The 23,388-nt window shown below is 34.2% G+C and overlaps 1 protein-coding gene across 1 annotated transcript; it reads left to right on the top strand.

Moving 5' to 3' along the window:
- Positions 1–448: 448 nt before the first annotated feature.
- Positions 449–17,543, top strand: LOC150098854 (trypsin-1-like). The gene is made up of 6 exons (XM_090405766.1): positions 449–691; positions 5,739–5,839; positions 8,936–9,014; positions 9,117–9,306; positions 15,432–15,577; positions 17,379–17,543. Exons 1-6 carry the CDS (start codon positions 449–451, stop codon positions 17,541–17,543), a joined length of 924 nt encoding a protein of 307 aa, XP_090261892.1.
- The last annotated feature ends 5,845 nt before the right edge of the window (positions 17,544–23,388 follow it).

The following is a 23,388-nucleotide window of genomic DNA, read 5'->3' on the forward strand; positions in this document are numbered from 1 at the left end:
CGGTGTTCTCCGAAAAAAAAAAAGAAAAAAAAAAAAAGTCAACATGAACTTAACCAAAATGAATTCAGGGGCGATTCTGAAGGAATTACTAAAATATATAGTTAACGTAATGAACAACTTTGCAAGCGGAAGGTATAAAACACGTCTCAGTTAAGTCCGTTATAAAGCATAAAATTATCAAATACACCATCTTCGTAGGGTTCCGTCTCAGGAAAATACTACCTTTCGATGGCACACTCAAGTTAAAAGATCATCAAATAAAATAATCTGGATGCGAATCCTTGGGCATGGATGTTTGTAAAAGTCTGCTCTAGACGAGAATAATAGCTCTTTGAGTTTAACTGCTGCGCCTTGAAAGAATGTTCTAATAATATAATATTTACATTAATATATTTAAATTATAAGAGCAGTTTTATTATAACAATCGTAGTGTTAATAATAATTAAGAATGCGCAAATATAAGATTATTCCTTTTGCAGCTTACGAGACTTTCAGTTCTGAATATCTCTGGAGAAACAGAAATGATGTTCCTGATATCGATGACGATGATAACATTGTCCCGGTAATTGAACAAAATGGTACAGATCTCGCTCCCATCATGAGAACGACATGTGGAATTAGTAAAACGTCATATGAAGGCGACAGAATTGTAGGAGGAAGAATCGCTCTATTTGGAGAAGCTCCGTGGCAGGTAAGAAAATAATATTAAAAGACTATTTTAAATGGTCTGTATTGTTTATTGCTTATACAGGGGGTTTCAAAAAGAATGTCCCGATTTGAAAATTGTATATCTCTGCAACCACGAACTACAAATGAATGCGACTTGTACCATGTGAACGGCCTTAGCCCAGAGTTTGATATGACGCCCGCTAGATGCCACTACTAGCCCAAATAGTCGCTACGCTTAGTTAATGAGAAGATGGCATCTAGCCAACAGAAGGCGTTTTGTAACTGTGCCACATTTTCATTATTAAATATAATTATTTGAAATCGGATCATTCTTTTTGAAACACCCTGTATTTGAAATAATTATCAGAGTTTTAGTGTAACGATACTCTTCTTATTTAATATGTAAGTTCAATATTTCTTTGCTTGAGCCAATTAACGATGCTTGAGATTTTTCTTAATCCGAAGTATCTATCTTAAAGAAAGTAAAGAGGAGGAACTGCAAATAAATCTACCTAAAAATGTCTTACTTAAAGTATTATTAGGATATAGAAAATGGAATAATCTCGCCAAAACACCTCGGAGCCGCAGCCTATCAACAAAAGTAGAACTCAAGAGAAAATCAAGTCACCAGAGGAAATCGAACATCAGATCCATCAAGAAAACATTGAAAAAAACGTAGACATATATCAGCTGTGCACTCTTTAATATAAAGACATTATGTTGTAAAAATGGTACTCATACCTATTTACACAATCCTTGATATCTCTGGCCTATCTATGGTCATCAGTTATAGATACCATTCTCCTGGGTTACACGTTCTAATAAATGTTGATAAACGAAGAAAGATATTTTGGGTCATTCCTCTGCAATATCAGAGTTATATTCTGTACTTAAGATGAATCTATTAGTTTCATCCTCAAGCAACATTTTATCTCTTCCAAAAGTATTTTATATAGGGTTCAGATTCGGTAAGTCTAATCTTTTGCGCTCCCATGTCTTCAATCGATGTCTCCACAGCCCATGTAGTATATGGTGGGTCGTTTTCACCGAATCGCCGCAGCGTAGCCAACACAGGAATATCTGGATAATGTTCGATGTTTATTCGAAAATACGATAAAGGGATCCTAGCCGCAGGAGAAGCCTCCGGGAGCACACATCTAACCGATATCTAACAGATAGTTCGACAGATTCTAGTAAATAACGTACTCCTAACAGCTACCTATACCCAAACATATTAATCTGACTTGAATCGCGATTCGTTACTCCATATCTCATCCACTTTCCAGTGGCCTGCATTTCTAATCATGCTAAACTCTGAATCATGTAATTCAAACTTTAATATTGTTAAGAATGTTTGGCATATTTAGCAGCCCTTCTTTGAAAACCAAGGCGTTATGATTAAGTACGTCATGTTCTGGCAAAAAAAACTCTACTACTGTGGATGACTTCAACTCCTGCGTGATAATTCAGTAACACATGCATAAGTCTTTCCGTAAGTTCATATGATCTTCCTGACCGTGTTTCTTGAATTTCTTTTCTGCGTCGTTTCCATATTTTAACGATTAGTAAATAGATTTCAGATGTTCTAACTATGCTGAAATCGTGTGAACTGATTGAAAGCAGGTACTTCGCTAGAAGTTGTTAACTCGGAACCATGTCCACCTCCAGTATTGTACACCAACTACAGTTAAACGTTGCCTTTATACCGTGCTAAACCAACATCACTGGCACACAGCATTTAAAGTATTAAAAATAATGTTTTTTTGCATTATCCAGAAATCGAGGATACCATTATTTTTAAAAAGATGCAGGTTAAACTAGTCGAAATAAACTAACAAAATAGCTTAATGTGTATAAAAGTCGTAATGAAAGTGCAAAGTCCTCAGCATAAGATGACAATACTAGGAAAGGGGGGGGGGGAGAGAAAGAGAAGTCAAGTAGTGAGGGTGATATGGTAATTTTTGGCCAAAGAAACTTAACAGCCGCGAATACGCAACTCAAACAAGAGCTTAAGCTGGCCCACAGGATAAATGGAATCGATTCATGCTCCAAGAGTAAGCAGCACAGGATGGATTTCTAGAACTGCCAAGAGCAATTATAGACGTTGGGAAATAGCAGATACAGATCCTAAAAAAAGGCGGTGGAAAGACAGTGTTTGTGACACTTTCTCCTCGCTCACGGTAGTCCCATTAATAATGCATTACAACTAAGAAAACCCATTTTCTGTAATTATTATTGGGATTATTCGATTGGTTGGCGTGATTTCTTTTACCTGCTTTAGTTAATAATAAATACAGTATTGCCAAGTCAAAGGAGAGGTGGGGTGTATTAAAACACATAAATCAAGGTAATGATGATGATCTTAAAAAATAAAAGCTTCAAATCACAAAACATTTATACGAAGAACAATCTAGAAATTCTCATGTGAGATCGTTTTTAGCAGGATTAACCTACAGATACTGGATTTTGTTCAGCCATATTCTCTATTTACAAGTAATAGTATGCTTCCCATACTTAGTACTGATACTTTATATTATTATTATTGTTTTATTTTTATTTTTATTAAGAGAGCCCCACGGGGAATCGGGGGGGGAGGTCATCGAGGGATCCCTACACGCACCAGCTGTCATACTTGTTATAGAATTTTCACGCTACTTGCACACACAACATCCAATGACAATCCATTCCAATCACGCACTACTCTATGAGAGAAAAATCTAGATCTTATCCCTTTCTTGACGGCATTCATTCTCAGCTTCCAAGGATGCTCTCAAGTCTTTTCTCCCCACCCTCCATAAAATGAAAAATTTCATGAAGTGAAATTCTGCATAACCCTTTCAGTAGTTTGTAAGCCTCAATCACATCACCCCTCTTTCTTCTGTTTGCTAGTGTCTACAGTCTACAAGTTCTCAATCTGTTTTCATAATCAGTATTCCACAATCCTGATATCATTTTAACATTCCTTTGCACACTCTCTCAACTGTATCAGAATCACAACGAAAGTCAGGAGATCAGACCTGCGCACAATAATCAAAGTGAGGTCATATCAAGGCCTTGTATAGAGGCAAAATGACATCCTTAATCTTGACATATGAAGCTCGTTTCAGCATTGAATTTATCTTTTGAATTGTGTTTTGTAATATTTTCTACATGGCCCTGAACTTCAACTTCCTATCTGCTCGTACTAAAACCTATCTACTTAAGCCTATAATTGCTACTGGCAAGTCTAGAGCTCCATCTTATGCTGCTTACTCTTGGACAGCATGAATTGATTCCACTTATCCTGTGGCCCAGCTTAAGCCCTTGTTTCAGTTGTAGTTACCGCTTATAAGTTTCGTCGGCCAAAAATGACCATATGCAATCCATAATATTCAATAAAAATAATGGATTGTTAATAAAACAATCCATATGCTTAAAAAAAGAGATACACAGTGTACCATAGACAAGAAGAATTAATGAAAATATCCAGAGATCTATCCCTAAATGGCTACTCTACAAGACTCATCAACAAGATTCTCTTTAATGACATACCACAAAGACAACGAGATGAAGCCCAATACATCAGCTCTATAACAATTCCATTTGTTAGTACTATATCCAAAAAAGTAGCTCTTCCTCTAAAACCATACAATATCAGAGTAACCTTCAAACCTATTGAGACCATTCAAAAGTTTATAAGATGCCCGAAAGATAGCCATCCTTTCTACAAATACTCTGGAATTTACAGCATACCCTGTTCATACGACATGAATTACATCGGACAGACATCTAGAAGTTTCGAAACAAGAAAAAAAGAACACATAGTCTATGTAAGGAATAACAGACAAGATATATCAGGCCTTTCTTCCCACTTCGCCTCTACCAACCATAATATTGAATGCGATATGAATCATATGCCCTACATAGAAGAGAACTACCATTCCAGAACATTCAAAGAAGCTGCTGCAGTCACCCGCTCAACAGGTAACTTAAATAAGAATCAAGGCCTGATCCTACCAGATATATGGAAAACTTTAATTAGATCTTTTAACCAAAAAGAAATGAACTTTCATGAAAATTACAATAAATATCTCAACAAATAAAACGTTGTACTTGCGACAGCGTATTGTATCACGCATAGTGATAACTTTATATAATTTTTAGAATTGCCGGTTAGTTTCCTAGTTTTTGTTACTTTCCATTGCTTACCAGTGTATCACTAAAAATTCTGACAGATATTAGTCAGTGAAACTACTCGGATATTAAACAATTATTTATTTGACTAACATACCGAATTAAGTCTTTAATTTATTAATAATACAAAATATTGTTATTTTAGCATTTATTATATATTTATACAGCGTTAAATAAATATATAAAGCAAAAATTTTCTTCTTTATCTTTTCCATCCAAAGATGGTTTTAACTCCTCTGATTAGGAGTTTACAAGCATTTCCACAGTCAGTATGCCATTCCTTTGCACCTCTTCGTATGCTTGCGTGGGAAAAATCCTGAAATACCGGGCGCCATCTCATGATGCTGGTTTCTAGATGGAATTCAAACCCAGGTCTTTGCAAATAGTAAATCAGTTAATAAATGTCGTAATTAGTCTCATTTATTATATATTAATTAAGCATAAAGAAAAGTCATTTTTATTTCACAAATAAATGTGTTATCCAAAGAGGAGTATTTTTTTCTCGCAAATGTAATTTCATATGTATCTACTAGACGTCAGTACAGTCTAGTTACTAATTCTTATCGAAGACGGCCAGTGATGTACATTTGACTCATTTTTACTACCTAAAAGTATTACTGGATACTTTTGCTTTTAAAACATTAAGTTTTTACAGTTATTATGTAAAGAAAAGTTAACCTTACTTAACACTTCCGGTAGCATTTTTAATCTCTGTAACATTATTAAATGTGTAACATTATTAACACTTCCGGTAGCATTTTAATCTCTGTAACATTATTAAATGTGTAACATTATTAACACTTCCGGTAGCATTTTTAATCTCTGTAACATTATTAACACTTCCGGTAGCATTTTTAATCTCTGTAACATTATTAAATGTGTTACTTTGTTTTCAGGTTTCTGTGCAGCGTAAATGGTATGGAGTATTTCAACACACGTGTGGTGGATCTCTAATTACTAAAAAATATGTTGTAACTGCATGTCATTGCGCGCTCAGGTAAATAAAATACATTTCCTTTTGATTAACAGCATACAGTTTGAGATAAAACAAGCATTATCAAATGAGAGAAGAGATAGCTGTATTCACACAGTACTTCACAATATGAGACCATTTATATTGCTTCCTAAGCATCTCTGATTTTTACGAGTATTTATATTTATTCGTATTTATTACTTTTGTCAATCTAAAAAAAAAAGGAATTTATTTTGTTAGCCTCTAAGCTTAAGCATAAACATGAACGTAAGAAAATCTCACATTATATATAAATTATTTAATCCAACTTATTCAAGATTTTTAGTAATCATCTATTTATATTTAAGATAGATCCTAATATGCGTCCACTCAATTTTGGTTCAAATCAGACCACTTTACTGACATAATTTGGAAAACCGATTCCAAATAAAAGTATTAATTCCGGTCTTTATTTTGCCAATAAAAACAGTTATAGCGTGCAAAAATCATTTACCAACCAGTCTAAAATCTAAGATGTGAACTGTGGCGAGATAATAATAATAATAATAATAATAATAATAATAATAATAATAATAATAATAATAATAATCTAGCCTAACATTGATAATTACGCATAATATGCATTTATAACCAAATGTAACATAATCTATAGTATATTATAATTGTTCACATAAAACCGATTCCAAATTTGAACTGTGAACAGTTTGAAACTGTTCACAGTTCAAATTTCGTTTTTTTTTTGTGAGAACTTTTGTGTCATTTTTGTAAGATAATGGTGACATATCACTATTATCTTATCGCCTAAAAGGAAGGAGGTGATAGCAAGCGAGAAAAAAAATTGAGAAACGTTTATATAAGAAGAAAAATTCGAAATCCCATTCTCATAATTCAAACGAAGAAATTGAAACAGTAAATGCGGAATCGAAGTTCGCACTTGTGTTTCTAATGTTTTGTTTTGGTATTTTTAATTCGCTTCATATTCCCTCCAAAATAAAAAAATACTTATCCATGAATTATAATGTTTATGAACGTTTACAGTAAAAAATATTTACCACTAATGCAGATTTAAAAAAATTAAGTTTTCAAATAATGTAAACTTTGAAAAAAAAAAGTTTGTAACAAAATCTCCCTACAAGATTTGTCAGATGCTGATGATTTTCTTTTTCACAAATAAAAAAACGAATTTTTGCTTTGCTTTGATTTTAAAATTTTCTTACAAAACAAAATGCAAAAGAAACTGCAATAAAATTAAATGTTGTTTAGGACTGCAACGAGGCCATAAATTCGTATAATCACAAAAACAGTTGGCATTATTTTGAAATGCAAAACCAACAGAATTCCAGAGAGAAGTATATCATATTCATCACTCAAACACTTGAGAGCATATGTGTAATTTTTAACCAATCCATGATTAATGAACTATATGTTTACAATTTTTATGTACGATTCCCACAAAAAAAATTAACTGCGGCTTGATTGTCTGGTATAACTGAAGTTCGTATCTTTGTACAAGTTTGAAGACAGAGGTACAATGACTGAGTAGATACTGAACTGCTTCCGGAGCGCAATTGGAAGAAACAATGCGCTCCTCTCTGATTGGAAAAAAGACCGAAGCTCAATTCTCATCGTGATGAGAGGAAGCTCTATAATGGCTTATTCACTGAAGGTAAGTTAGCCGATCTCATACGGAGGTAGCAGGATTTTCTTCTTCCAGAACTCGGATTTTTCATCAGCGTAGCACATCGGCCATGAGAACACGCACACAATTTGCTGACAAAATTACTGTTAGTGGGGGTGGATGGCGTAATGTACAAATGGTGATGGTGGTCGCGTTATGTGCAGAAAATTCAAAAGACGTATAGACGGTGGTTGTGTGGAGTACAGTACACTCCCGCGATGTGTCCTTGGGGATGTCACGTAATAATAATATCGTTTTCTGTTAAAAGAAGAAGAAAAAATCACAGGAGAATGTCTGAATTGAAACAAAGGAAGGGATCAACAGAGGTCATACGCTCTCTCTCTCTCTCTCTCTCTCTCTCTCTCTCTCTCTCTCTCTCTCTCTCTCTCTCTCTCTCTCTCGGGTGTTTGTGTGTTGGCTGCGTAGTGACCAATGCAAATATAAAGTCAAAATCACTGGTGAATTCGTGAAAACTACCTTATGAACTTCATAGTCAATTAGAAATTATCTAACAATAAAACTTCAGGATAAGGTCATCTTGCTTTATGTTGAAGTGTGTCCCCGTAGTGCCCAGACATTTCATGGCTCATTTAACACAAACTGGGAGCCATGCAGGAATACTATTTTGAAGTTACGCAAGTGATTAGCTTCGTGTCGAACCGAAACAATCAGAGGACGCATCGGTACACTCGGCTGAGAATGTTGGAAACACAGCGCCTTGTAAAGAGCCTCTGTAACTCAGTGGATATCGACGATGTCCTTCAGTTAGAAAGATCTTTATAAGGGTCGATCCTGTCTAGGACGCGAAGAACCTTAGTAGGGGTTTTTATATATGAAGTGAGAGCCAGTCTCGTATGGAGGTGAAAGTATTTTTCCTGCTTTTTCATCCCACAGAATGGAAAACCGGCTAGAAGAACACGCAAATTAACAGACAGAATATACGGGTCACATAGCCTTAGTTGTTTCGGCAATAAATAAAAGCCAAACAAACAAACAGCACTGCTGAGAAAGCAACACGAAGAACATGTCAACACTTTTGAATTTTAAGGACGTCAATTTGACAAATGCCAAAGATAGGGTCTCTTTAAACCTATTCAGATTAATTAAAGTAAAAAATTCAGATAATTCAGTTTATCGAACAAAGCCCTCTCTCTCACGGGTGAAGAATATTCATAAAGACTGAATCGAGGACGTAAGCTAGCACAAGCAAAAAGAAAGTAGTTACGGCCCCATTGCGTCTAAGATCCGTGAAAATAATATAAAAAAAATTATCTGAAAAACAGCTCCAGAAATATGTTTATTCCACAGTTTAAATTTTATATTATACCACTTCATGGGAAATAAGACTTTATTACCCTATTAAAAAGTGAAATGAATTAAATGATTGATTGGTAAATGTAAGAACCTAACATAATCTTGTTTTTCATTATCTTTATAAACAGAGGGACGGCAGCAAATTATCAGATGATGATAGGCACCAATACGTTATCTACAGGCTTTTTAAGAACGACTTTTAACCAGGTGAGTAAATGGATTAAATGCAGTGTTGCAATATGTTCTAAAGATTCTCTCTCTCTCTCTCTTCTCTGAAAACATAAATAAAAAACAATCTTTTCTTCTTAGGTGAAAACCATAATACGCCATCCCAAATTTAATGCCGCCACTCTAGAAAACGATATCGCTCTTTTCCAACTTACAACGCCTGTCTTAATAGAGGAGTCAGAAGGAATGGTCAACAGCATATGCCTTCCTGCACAAGGACGTTTATTCAGTGGATATAGTACAGTGACAGGATGGGGTACCACAAATGAGGGTAAGTAAAATCTCGCATTTGTCTAAGGTACCGTTTCTAAGATGATTAATCACTCTTACATTTTTCTTTTCATCTCTACAGCTTCCGCTGTTGGAAACTATAGTCTTTAATTAGTTAACAGTGACCTCCCTTCTCCCAACCACGACATTTTGAACGGTTGGTTGCTTCTCGGTAAACCATGTACGCGATACAGGAGACGAGCTGATTTCAGGTATCACAAATTATTAATCCAATGTTATTCAAAATGCTATCAATTTATTTGCAGTGAAGGAAAAACGACAATTAAAGTGCTGTGTAGTTTTGTTTTGTTTTTAAATCAATTTTAAACTCTTAATCTCTTTTCGGTTAGGCTCACATGGAATCATGAAGAACGCTTTCGAATGAAGAACGACCCTCACTTTATTTAAAATTACTCTTGTTGAAATATGCCTAAGTTAACGATAGCTTAAATAGTTTACCGTATTTGTATTCAGCTATGTTCTTCAGTACTGTCTTTCGAACTCTAAAGTTAGTTAACAGTATATGAGAAGTTTAATTTCACTAAGTAATTCATATCCATGGATGCTCTTCACAACTATTAGCAGTCAATGAGACCTAAGATCTGTGAGTATTGCCGTCCCCCCTCCCCCACCACGTTTCTTCTATATCTTTAAAGTTAGAAAGGTCTTTATTCTGATAAAAGTAAAGGAAATGATAATAAAAAGAAAGAAAGAAAGAAAGAAAACTGCATGACCTCATTTACAGCCTTAAATATGGAAGATGAGACCTTAAAATACCAAAGAATCTAAACGTCGATAACTAACACACGTTTCAGAACTGCATTAGTAGCAAAAGCAGGCAGCGGAAATTTCTAATGAGTTTGTGAGGAGTTTATCTCGACACCACCATGACTAAGGTTTCGCAGGCTATCATCTGATTGTGAAAAAAAAAAAAAAAAAAACTTAGGGGAGGGAATTAGGAAAGGTTATCCTCAAAGAACAAAGAACAGAAGACAGAAGTAGACATTCGATGAACCAGATGTACTAGAATTAACCGGAACAAGAAGAAACGAGAAAACAGAAGAGACGGATTGTATACAGAAAGTAATATGGACCATAGAGTTCAAATCATTCCACAGTGTTGAATTATCTAACCCTGGGCATCGAAACAAGCTGCTCATCACTTCTTTTAATGTCAGCTGATAAAATAAACAAGTGAGTATAGAATAGTGGAATATATATATATATATATATATATATATATATATATATATATATATATATATATATATATTCTGTGCGAATACGACAACATTTTAATAAGTTCTAAAACCTCGAATGCCTGGACTCCAATATAAAAAGCTTTTCTCATTTCCATGTATGGAATACGCTTTACTAATATCTGTGGGTTCATAATTCCATTAGAATTACTACAGCTCGACCTATAGAGAGAACTAGTGAGAAGCGCATACGACAGCAGTTTCTTCAGCCGTCATCCTCTATAAGAATTGATTAAGTTTGGAAACTGCAATCTAAGGATAGATTTCTTCTAGTCGTTGAATGTTCCAAATTAACATAGAGGAATATTAATAAAGACAATAGTATTAACATCATTTATATATAAAATATTTTGCCGACGACAAATAATAATTACAAATTCTGAAGATAACTTACAGAAAGCTATTTTAGATCTAAATGAGATAGCCAAAGATGATGGTATGATAATATCAACAGAAAAATCAAAAACTATGGCCTTTAAAGGACAAGATCCAGCAAGAACTAAAATAGTAATAGATAACATGATCTTAGAACAGGCGAATTCATTTAACTACCTAGGATGCATGATCACATATGAAAATGAAAAAGATATAAACGTAAAAATTGCAAAATATTTAAAAATAACAGGTGTAATTAACTCTATATTTAAACCAAACCTAGTTCAAAAACAAACCAGACTAAAAGTATACAATACATTAGCCCTATACCAGTCTTATCTTAATGTATGGTAGCGAAATCTGGACAATAAAACAAAAAGACAAACGAAGATTAATAACAGCAGAAATGAAGTTGATGAGAAAAACTGCAAAGTATACCCTATTTGATCACAAAAGAAACGAAGAAATTATGAAAGAATTAAACCAAGAACCAGTAATAGAAAATATTAAAAAATATAAACATAAATGGATGGAACACGTTCAAAGAATGAAAACAGAAAGATTACCAAAACAAGCCTTAAAGTACAAGCCATCAGGAAAAGGAAAACCAGGACGTCCTCTTAGACGATTCAAAGATGACTTCTAAGGCCGGAACAGGCCATGCTAGGCTTACATCCTTGATACGCATGATGATGATGATGATGATATATAAAATATTTTTGTTTTCGAGAAATTTTTCTTTTTCTTCTTCTTCTTATTCCTTCCTTTATCTTTTACTTTACGGTGTCGAGGAAATCTATTCACTTAACCGCTACCGTATCGAGGATAAGGTGGTTAGCACTATGCCTCCCGGTGTGTCCTATGACTGTAGATGCGTTTGTTCACGAACCGGTTTGCTGTTCTAGGGGACGAAAAACCCAAATTTCCGGGTGAAAAAAAAAACCCTACCTTCGTATGAGACCGGGTAACTCACCTTTAGTCAAAAGAGACAAGATAAAGGTTCTTCACGTCCAGTGGCGGCTCGTGGCTTGAAATCGTGGGGGGTGCTGCAGCTTGCGAAATATACAGGGTGCTTCAAAAAGAATGACGTTTCAAAAAGAATGACCCGATTTCAAATAATTATATTTAATAATGAAAATGTGGTACAGTTACAAAATAAATTACCAAGTATGAAGTAAGGCCTAAAGTTTCACTCACCACAATGACAAATGCTCAATGTGCCCTCCATCTGCTGCACGGACATCAAGATATACAATTTTTAAATCGGGACATTCTTTTTGAAACACCCTGCACATGCACACTGTAAGTACAGCGTATACGTGTTTGGATAAAATATCAAAATTATGGTAAAAATTAAACATGAAAAAATATTGTTTATTATCGATAAAATTATACAGTTTGGTATAATTCAAAATTACTTAAAAATAAAATCCGTATCATAACCCCAATAATGTTCTAAAATAAAAACTATAGCAAATGTTATGTCTTTAATTGTAATGTCCAAATATTTAAATATGCGGAGTAAACACGATAAGTATTACGAACACTCTACTACTGGCGCAAACTGCATATAAACAACAATGGAACTGCGCGACGGACAGTGCAACGTTACGCTAATAGCTCGCATCTCACTATGACGTGCTAATTGTTGCGTGCATAGCAATATGACACTGGTAAACATAGTGCTGCTAGCGTCCTTCGCCCTCCTAAGTGCTACAAGATGGATTTTTATTATTTTTTATGCAAAATAAGAGAATTGCATAGGATTGTTGATGATAAAATTAAATATTACAAGCAAATATAAATTATTATATTTATATATCGAGAAAAATTGGGGGTGCTGCAATTCCGTAGTGCCTATGCACGAGCCGCCTCTGCTCACGTCACTAACGGGAATCGAACCCAGGTCTATCCGACCCTTTGGTCGGAAAGACCAGGGTTTCTCATTCTATGCTGACTGAGCTACGGAGGCACGAGGAATTTTTATAAAATGAATTTCAAAAAAAAAATGCACTTATTTTTTAAGCGATCACTATTGCAGTGTTTAGGGGGGGGGGGAATGACAAGAAAAAAATTTCTTCCTTCCTTCCTTCCCTCAACTTGTGCTCTCATCAGACAGAATTCTTTCAGATCGATAATGATCACTTTTCAATTATGAATGAGATTCACCTAAGGGCTTGATCCGATTCTGCAGTCGATAGCTGATCTGATAGCAGATCAGCTATCGCTTGCTTTTAGGAAAAAAAAACAACGGCGAATGAACTAAAATCGGAAAAAATATAAAGAATTCTAGCTTTAGGATAGAATTACAGGTAAAACTAAAAAATAAAAAGCGCTCCTTTTTGTGAAGACTTATTGTCGGCCTCGTTGTTCAAGTGGCTAGCGTATCTGCTCTCCAATGAACAGGCTGTGGTTTGAATCTCATCATAAGCGTGGATACTTTCTGAATATCATCAGAAGGTAGAACACCCTGTTTTAGATCACCGCCGTTCTTCTTGGAAGCCTGAAGTGGCTAAAGTTCCATGTTTAGTTTCCAAAGCACGATTTCCAGATTATATCGTAGTCTATCGTGGTTGGGATTCCGATTTAAAAATTAAAAATACCATCGTATGCATATTTTATAATTGTAGCTTTCCTGCATTCTAATCATCAGACACACGCTTAAACACGGAGAAAGAGCATAAACAGGTAGGACAAAGAATAAGTCTTTTTTTTATTGCCCACTAGCCAATGATCACTAAGAATACAAAGAATAAAGCAACAGCCTAAAATCCGTAACACAAAGAATAAGATGAAACTTTGATGAAGGGACAATCACCAAATGAATGTTGTAAACTACGCACAAGATAAAGCAGTGAAATCACCTTATGGCCTAACTGAATACACCCGTTTTTTTCAGACAAAAACATCCTCTCTTTCTCTCTTCAGGTGAATTATAAAGGCAATTTAGACGAAGAAGTTTCAAGGAATTGGCTCTTTATGTGCTGCAGAAAGACGAGATTGCTCGAGCTCAGAGAGCAATCACTTGTCAATAATGCCCATCATTGCCATGAATGATCCAATGTCAGGATTTAAATCCCATGGAACCACCATTTAGACGTCTTTCGCAACACGTAATGCCACTTAGCGTCATTCGGTCCCATCTAATCATCTTTGTATGCACAGAGCCACTTTAATTCCGAGGATTTTGATGAAAGCTAATGGTTCGAACCTTTACTAAAAGGATTTCATATTTATTCACTCTCAGTGTATAAACAGGAAATACCACTACTGAAATCATACAAAAATGTGTTATTCTTTGAAACTTAGCTGAAAGTTTGCAATTGTAATAATTATTTATGCTTTGCATCAATAGCATGATATTTTTGCAATTTTTTTGGGTCAAATTTAGTTGTTAAATTTTGCTTTGGTTTTATTTTATCTCTAGATTTTTCATTTTTGACCTTCAGATTCTATGGTCTTTACCGATGAAACAATTTAAGTTTGTAAACAGCAGGTATGTAAAAATGGAAATAACCACTTCAAAATGTATCCAGTTAGGTTGGGATGAACTGCTATTAAGGTCAAAGCAAATTAGATATTCGCCGGTGTATTATTCATACTAACTGATTCCTACCAGCTAATTTTCTCCAGTCAGTTTATTTTAATATAAATAAATAAATCCTCTAACGCCTGTTATTCCCTATAGGAAGTAGATGAGGCCCTTTTAATCCTATCTAACTTTCGGAGACTAAAGAAGAAATTCAATTTCCACCGGTAGTCAATCAGAGAAAGTTGGCCCAAGACTATGACTAATGATAAACAGCATTCGAGAAGAGACGACTCGCAAGTGCCGCCATCTCGTGGTCCCTAAACCCAACGCAGTACGTCATTGTCTTAAATAGTGTTTTTCTACAGTCGATTTTCTTGAGTTTATGGGACGATAAACTCCATTAATCAGTGACAAAGAGCGACTAATTCGGACACCAGCGAAAAAAAGGGTTAGAAAGGTCCCTCTAGTCAATGAGGAGATTCGAACTTAGAATGGCTTTCTTCGGGCGATCTAGCGCTATTGATGCAAACGTTGTTTTAACAGGGCTATACAGATTTTGTGCCTATTTTATTATTATTATTACATGGAACCTCCATGGAGGCCCAAAGACTCATCGCTGGAGACCAGTCTACACTACGCAGTCCACTTCCTCCCATTTTCCTTTTTTTTTTTAGAGTGAATGAGCGCTGGATGAAAAGACTCAAGAGTTTCCAGGGAGGAAAATCCTGTTACTATTGATACCAGACCAACTACCTCACTTTCACTTGAAGCCCTTCACGCCATAGACGAGGTTCGAATATAGGTTTCTGACAACGGAAAAGCAAATGTTCTACAGATACTAGTTGAGATCTACAGTCCATATATGCCTTACATAAATTCGTACATATTAATATAAGTTTTATTTTTATATGATAATCAACGATAATGTGATCATTGACAATTTTATACTGTCATTTCCAGGTGGCGCTATATCGAAGAGCTTACAAGCTGTAGATGTTCCTATTATTACAGATGATGAATGTAGAGAAAAGTATAAGAATTTCAAACGGATCTATGATAGCATGATCTGTGCTGGTTACGAACGAGGAGGAAAAGATTCTTGTCAGGTAGGTTGAATTATTTTGGATATCTTCTTTAAATCAAGGATGATCAAATGTATATAGTAAGCTCCGGTTAAACGCTGTATTACAATAAATATATTATTTACTCATAATCTGTTATCTAAACTATTTAGTAACTAAATAAATAAAAGAATTTATTTACAACACATACAAAAGAATTTAAAATAGGTGCCATCAACGTGAGAAGTATCGACGGGAAAAAAAAAGTGAAACTGGCATAGGAATTGGAAAAGTACCGCGTTGGCATAACTGGTGTTACCAAAAAATAAGAAAAACATAAGATTTTTCTAAATAACAACTACAAGTTACAGTCAGGCAATAATGATAAGAAAAAAGAATAATTAACTATAACATGAACATAATCTTGAATGACTGACAATTTCAAGTAGAGTGATGTGGACAAATATCAGAATAGGGAACCGGACAATGAGACTTATTTGTGTCTGTGGTCTCGTAGGGAAGAAACGGATGAATTTTTCGACTTATTAGAAAAGGAAGCTGACATAAAGAAAAAGGAAAGGTTGAATCCGTTGGAGATTTAAACAGCAGAGTAGGAATTGAATACCAGAGATTAAAAATAAAAAATGTTTCGTGAAAATTTGTACAAAACAATAAAGTTAATCATAGTGATAAGTACCTGCTCTATTTCTGTTCAGGACACGGACTAGTCATTCCTAACACCAAGTTCTAACATAAAGATGTGCACAAATTCACATAGGGAGAATATACAAGAAATCAGAAAAGTCTCATTGACTGTGTTATTGCTGATAGTAATATTCTCAAGTGGATTCTGGACACAAGAGTATGCGGGGAATGTGAAATAGGAAGTAATCACCGTTTAGTTTTGAACAAGATAAAATTGAATATCATATTGAAAACAAAAGGATGTAAGAAAGCTGGCTTGATCGATTTGATAGCAGGCTAGCTTTCCAATCACTAGACTGTGCATTCAAATTCCACCGTGCTCTAGACGAGCTTCTATGGCTTTTTCAGTTTATAAGGCTTGTCTTTTAAACAGTCAAAGTCTTGCAGAGATAAATTGCAGTTTCACATATACAAGTATTTATTATACCTTACGGATCTGTATTTAGATTTTGCAAATCAGAAAAAAAAAGCGCATGTGATAAGGTGTACAAGACAAAAGATGTTTGAAACACTAAAATTATTTTATAAATCAGCGAGTTCTGAAAAATTCTGAAAAAGATCTAGGATGCAGTTAAAAGTGCCTTAAGATATTGAAATATAAGATCCGACAACTGCGGTATCCTGACCGATAACGGAATAATTTGGAGGAAAACTACCGAAATGGAGTCAGTAATAACATAAACTTTTCATGTGGCACTATCATAGCATCCTGTACATCCCTTGAGAATATATATCAGGAATGCGATGATGATGATGATTTTAACTGTAATCTTACTCAACAATAGTACACTAAACATTTAATTATAACAAATATGCTTCTAATGAACACTTGTTATAAAACACTTGCAATATTTTATTGGAAAAACGTAGTACATTAGTACATGTGTTCTGAATTCTATCGAATATTATTTTATGCTAATATCAGAAACTTGACAAATTTGTTTAATCAAGTATTTTCTGGTGACTCGGAAAAAAAAGTAGAAACATTGATGTAAATTAGCACCTTTCTAACAATTTATTATTATTTTATTATTATTTGCTAATCTGTGCCTTTTTAAATCAAGTTGTTACAAAGATGGGTTTTTTCCATTACTTTTTATTAAATTGGCGACGAGAAATATTTTGTTTCTTCGATTTCTAGGGTGATTCTGGTGGACCAATGATCCAACGTATAAATGGTAGAGGAATACTAGTCGGCATTGTTTCATGGGGTAGAGGATGTGCCAGGGAGAACCAACCTGGAGTTTATACCGAAGTTGCCCATTTCGCTGACTGGATCGTTGATACAATATCATCGAACAGCTAACCAGCGATTGCAATGCTTTACTTTGATGGTGGTGCCATCTAGTATTCTACAGAGAAAATTGTCATCTGTTTTTGGCTTGTTTTTATTGTATTTTTTTTTTTTTTAAATAAATTCGTAGTAAAAATTATCAGAAGATATAAGATATGTTAATTTTTTTATGAAAGGAATAAAATAACATATTAGTAAAACTATATAACTGTTATTCATAAAAGTAGTTCACTAAAATAGATTTCATTCAAAATATAGTGTACGTGTGCGCGATTGCCATTTAAACACGTTAACTACTCACTTGAGTTTTCCTGATGTAGGTGTGAGTGTCACTGTTTATTATATTCACTCAGCATGAATTTCATTTTTATACTGATGATTTGAAGAAACAAAAGCGCTGATTGTTACAATACGTGCATATGCATTTCGTGAGAGAACGAGATCAACACAACTATAAATGCTTTCAGACAGCGTCAATCCTTAAAATAAAATAAAAATAAATAAAAAAACGTGAGTTTTTCTGCTGTTCGTTTAATAATTGTAGAGTTAGGTTATCTTAAAGAATATTAATATTAATATTAATATTAATAAATTAGCTCTAATCATTACTATTCTCACTGTTTATGTAGAAATTCATACCAAAAATTCTAACGCGGATATTTGCATTTTCGCATAAAAGGTAATCATAATATACCGTACAATATTAATAAACTGTATTAAAGAAATCCTGATCTGTAATACAATATTTAAAATTTAACCAAAAGTTGCATATGATTACGAGAATGAACCCATTTTACAACATGTCCAGTCGATTGTGGTCATTTCGATCTGCAGAATTTAGTAAATTACTACTTAGAGATGAGGTCCTAAATCGCCCACGATTCGGAGCTCTTACACCGAAGTTTGCGTAAGAATGAAAGAATGAAAGAATGAAAGAGTGTAGTTTTGAATCCCACTATGGCGTAGATGCTTGTGGATGTCATTAGAAGATAGATTGTTCTCATCACCGAGTGCGAGACCGCTATCATGCTTACTGAAATAGTTCTCTCGATTATATTCAGTGAATTTTATTGATTACTTTAATTCACTTGTTGAAATTATTCCCATTAAAAACAAGGAATGTTTTAAAAAAAAACTTTGTATATTTCACATATTTTGCAATCATCAATCTGAAACCGAAGTCGGGATCTATATACGGGAATTCATATAAATGCGGTTTTTTATTTACAACATACAAATGAATTCAGAGTACTTTAGAAAGACAATGAGAATTTTTTTTTTATTAATGTCATATTATTCAATAAAATCTAATTAAATAGACTTATGTGGTCGAGATAAACACTCAACTCTTGATTTACCAACTTATTACACTTAGACTGGATTACTTAGAACTACGTCCGAAGCAACTAAGGTTATGCAGCCAGTGTATTCTCGAACTGTGTTGGCAAAAAACACGAATTCTGGAAGAATGTCTACTATCTTAGTATGAGAACGGCTATCACACACCGTTAGTCGAAAAGTTGACTCGCATCCTACCGCAGGACAAATGTTTCGTCCTAGAGAGAGCGCTATGGAGAGACTTGCTTATTAGTAATGAACTAAACATTTAATTCATTTAAATTGGTATCATGAACAGATCATATATTCACATCGCCCTCAACTTAGTCATCGCAAATTTGCAACATACTTTCATTTATGTAATAACTTAACTTCTCGTATGAAGGAAGAGGAGGGGGGGGGGATGATGAAAGATGAAGTCGCCATGCGAAACGGCTCCAAAACCTAAACTTAATAAACACGTATCAAGTACAGAATAACAGAGAACCCTAATATGATTATCTTCAGTCCAAAACGTTTATGCCACAGTAAAAAACGATGTAAAGAACTATGTCGAGACTGTTTGTAGTTTCGAATACATTTCCTCTGAGTGGTGGTAATAAAGGAATAAATGCAATGAAAAACTTAGCTTTTCTGCATTCCTTCAATGATACTGCTTGATTGATTTGTTCCTTCACATTGTCTCTACTCACAAGAGAGGAAGGGTCTCTCAAAATTCTCGCAAAATAGACAAACCGGTCAAACGAATATACACGCAATTTACAGACATGATACACATAAGTCACTGACGACAAATCTGGGGAAATGGCATTTGGTTTCTTATACCTTAAGTCAGTCCAGTGCGAGAATCTCTATCACTGCCAATGCTCTCGCATCACATTCTTGTTGAATGAAAGAAGAAGAAGAAGAAGAAGAAGAGAAATAATAATAATAATAATAATAATAATAATAATAATAATAATAATAATAATAATAATAATAATAATAATCCTGTATCTAATCTCATTTTTTCAACCTGTAGCAAAATTAAACTCTAACTTTACCTAATAATTTATGTGCCCCTCTGTTCCTAATAAGTTCGTTAATTCACTTAGGCATGAATTCTGCCAACGTACAACACATTTTCTTATTTCCGCATCTCGGGTTGTATAATGGATTGTATTAAGTTATCCTTTGTATCACAATTTAATTTTCCAAGTATTTTTCACTACGGTCCAAATGTTTTATTGGGTTAAATGTCAGGAGAGTTACCTGGCTACTGAAACAATTGGATGTCGTGATTTTTGAGGAACTCCTTCGCTTTTTTGAAGTGTGACATGGAACCAGATCCTGTTGTAAGACGAGTTCTTTGCCTTTCTGGATCTGTGGGACCACTCTTTTCTCCAATATTTTTATGTATTGGTCACTTTTCATCATGCTATCAAAGACACAAGTGATCCTGGACCGTCATGTGTAGACAACCCCAGAACATCTTTTTAGTTGAGTGTAAAATGAGCTTGTTGAAGGTGGGTGGGGTGGGGGAGAAGTCTTCTCAGCCGCTGATTTGCGAACATAGGGTACTCGCTCTCCTTATGCAAAGAAATGGCTCTGCTCTCATCTGAGAATATGATCTTCCACTTCTCAACAGTTCAATCTTTGTACATTTTTGCCCACTGGAACCTCTTTTTCTGCATAGCCTTAGCCAACTGTTGTTTCTTATTTGGTCTGTGGACAGTCCTCCCTGCTTCCAACAATCTCAACGAATTGTCATGTCAGAAACATTAATCCCACTAGTTTCCAAGTCTCTATTTAAGTCTACAGCAGACAACTTGGACTCATTTTGCTTTTCCTAACTAGTAAGTGTAGTTTTTCTTTTTCTCCCACATTTTCCTTTTCTGTCAGAAAAAAAATGGTACCTGCCACCCTCAACCTCTTTAAAATTGCATTAACAGCGCCCAAACGAACACCACACACTCATTGGCAATTTATTTTTGAATCATGTACGCGTGCTGAGAAAGAATACAGATTTTTGAACGCTTTCTTGGAGAAGTGTCACTTTTATAACTACACAAAATGAATAAAACACTACGAATGTCAACTTGTTTAAGCTATTAAAAACGCACAACACTATTAATAAACATCGTAGAGACAGCTAAACAATCAATCAAAATAGTGAACTAAAACCGAAACCAAAACTGAAACAAAAACTAAAAACTTGACGAAAATTCGGCTTGTACGGATTAATTTGTTCGCTACTTTGTCTCTTCATTATTTATGAAGTCAAAGTATCTCCACTCACAAGAGACTCCTTTTAACATCGTTGATCAAAAACATGAAATCTCCGATATCATTCGCACACAATTTCCACTTCTCAGCTCCAGAACGCATAACAAATAAAACCAGACTATCGGAAATTTTAAGGGGGGGGGGGGTTCTGATATTCCACTGTCTCTCCAAACTTTCCATATGTTTTTAACACTCTTGAAGCCATTCCTAATTTTCTATGCGCTTCATTCCATTCCTTGCCTCACCAATATCAGTTATACAATTACCAAGGTAACTGAAACAGAGACTTATTCTATAACCCATCCTTTAAGAAAGACAGAGGATTCATCTTTATTACCTGTTTTTATTATCTTGGTTTTCTCAATATTAATAAGGAAACTAGTTGACTCTCAACTCATCAATTGCAGCAATAAAAGAGTTCATTATTTCTGATACATACACAAAAAATTTTCGTCTACTAAATTTATTTGCAATCTATTAAAAATTGTCGAATCGTTGCAATTTTGGTTTTAATCGGACCATTTACTATTACAAAACTAGGTAAAACATAGGTATATAGACCAACTATATATACCAATTAGGTATATAGACCCAGAGCTGGTGCTAGGGTCTTTGCCGCCCGCATGCAATGTCTATTCTAAGCGACTCTGTAACGATCTGGGCGTGTGTGGTTCTTTTACGATAATAAAAATTTAAATTATTTGAAATTTCTTAAATAAATTTTGACAGAACAGCCACACGTTGGTTCGCTAAATGTAACGAACCGGAGGTGTTGACTAGGCAGGATAATCATTAAAAACCCGAATATTCAAAAAATTCTCAAAAGTTATTCTCAAAAGTTAAAGCAAATTTTGATAAAGCCACTTCACTTTAATCGTTGAATATAATGATACAGGGATTATAGTCTTCTCACCGACCCGAATCGCTAACAAAATTAAAATGAATTTTAATTAAAGTTAAAATTTATTTGAACTAAAGTTTAAAAAATTCTTGCATTTTACTAAATTCTTAGTTAAGTTGTAAAAATTTTTTAATAATTTTTAAAGTGGAACTATCTTTTTAGGAAAATAAAAGAAACTCAAGATAGATGAGAAAATAAGAAAAGAATTCAGAAATAATAATTAGAACATTTTATTAATATTGTCGTGACGTTGTTCTCCTGAAAATTGGGGAATTACTTGTTGGGGATTCATACTTCTAAAAAATTCACTGTTTTCCATCTCTGAATTTGAAGTAACAGCCATTGTGATAAATGGAGTATTAATTCAAATAATATAATCCTTTAATTTAAAAAAAAAACTTTATCTTTGCCTGATTTCTGATTACAACCAGTTCATTGTGATCTATTCAATTTACTTTCTAAATTTTCAGGGAGCAATTCCACAATTATTATTATTACCAAGTTAAATTAAATCTGTTAATTTACAGCTGTCAAATTACTTTCTATCAATTAAATCACATCCTGCCGACTGCGCCATTTGTCGTGACGTTGTTTTCTTCATGTTGTGTTCGAATCCGCCATCTTGTTACTAGTCACTTTCATAAAATAAAACACAACTAATTGTAAATTGATCACTTATCCAAAAGCAGAGAAATTTCTATTATACTGCGCCACTCTATCCTTAGATAAGTCTATATGAAATAGTAGGATCAATTTAAAGTTAGTTAGCAGTCTTTTCATTCATTCAGGCCGAAGTATTTATTTTCTTTCTGGGATTCCCGCTAGATTCGAATTTTTGTGAACGGTGCAGCAAAAAGAAATTCAGGCAAATACAATAATTAGATTAACAAATGAAGCATTTAATATAGGTCATATAACACATACATAAATTTTACTTCTAATTCTTAATAGTAGCAACAAGTCAAACATTAAGTCAAGTTAATCACATTAGCACAATCTTCCAAGTCTTCACATGCACTTTCTCAGCTTCTGGATTACAAAGTATCCACACTTAAATAAATATAATAGAACATCCAATCTAATCAGTTTTCACACATTTCTCAGTCATGCTATAAGTTCAAAGTATCACAGGCAATAATAGCTGAAAAATATCTTTCAAACAATTCTTATCTCCAACTCTCAATCACGAAGAGTTTCCACAGTTAAAGTTAGGTTAAGCATAGCGTAATTAACACACAATTCTTCAAGCAATGAAATAATACACTATGATAGACCTTACCGGAAATAGTTCCTAGTACATCAATTATGTTGTGAGCAAACTTTTGGAATTTATTTATCTTACTTAAAAAAAAA

Source organism: Typopeltis vanoorti, chromosome 15, assembly GCF_054136105.1.
Source record: "Typopeltis vanoorti isolate ZY-2024b chromosome 15, IOZ_Tvanoo_1.0, whole genome shotgun sequence".
Classification (NCBI taxonomy): Eukaryota; Metazoa; Arthropoda; class Arachnida; order Uropygi; family Thelyphonidae; genus Typopeltis; species Typopeltis vanoorti.

Coding starts and splice junctions, on each gene's coding strand:
- LOC150098854 (XM_090405766.1), top strand. CDS start 449: ATGCGCAAATATAAGATTATTCCTTTTGCAGCTTACGAGACTTTCAGT. Junction 9,015..9,116: donor TAAGAACGACTTTTAACCAG/GTGAGTAAATGG, acceptor TTTTCTTCTTAG/GTGAAAACCATAATACGCCA. Junction 9,307..15,431: donor ATGGGGTACCACAAATGAGG/GTAAGTAAAATC, acceptor TGTCATTTCCAG/GTGGCGCTATATCGAAGAGC.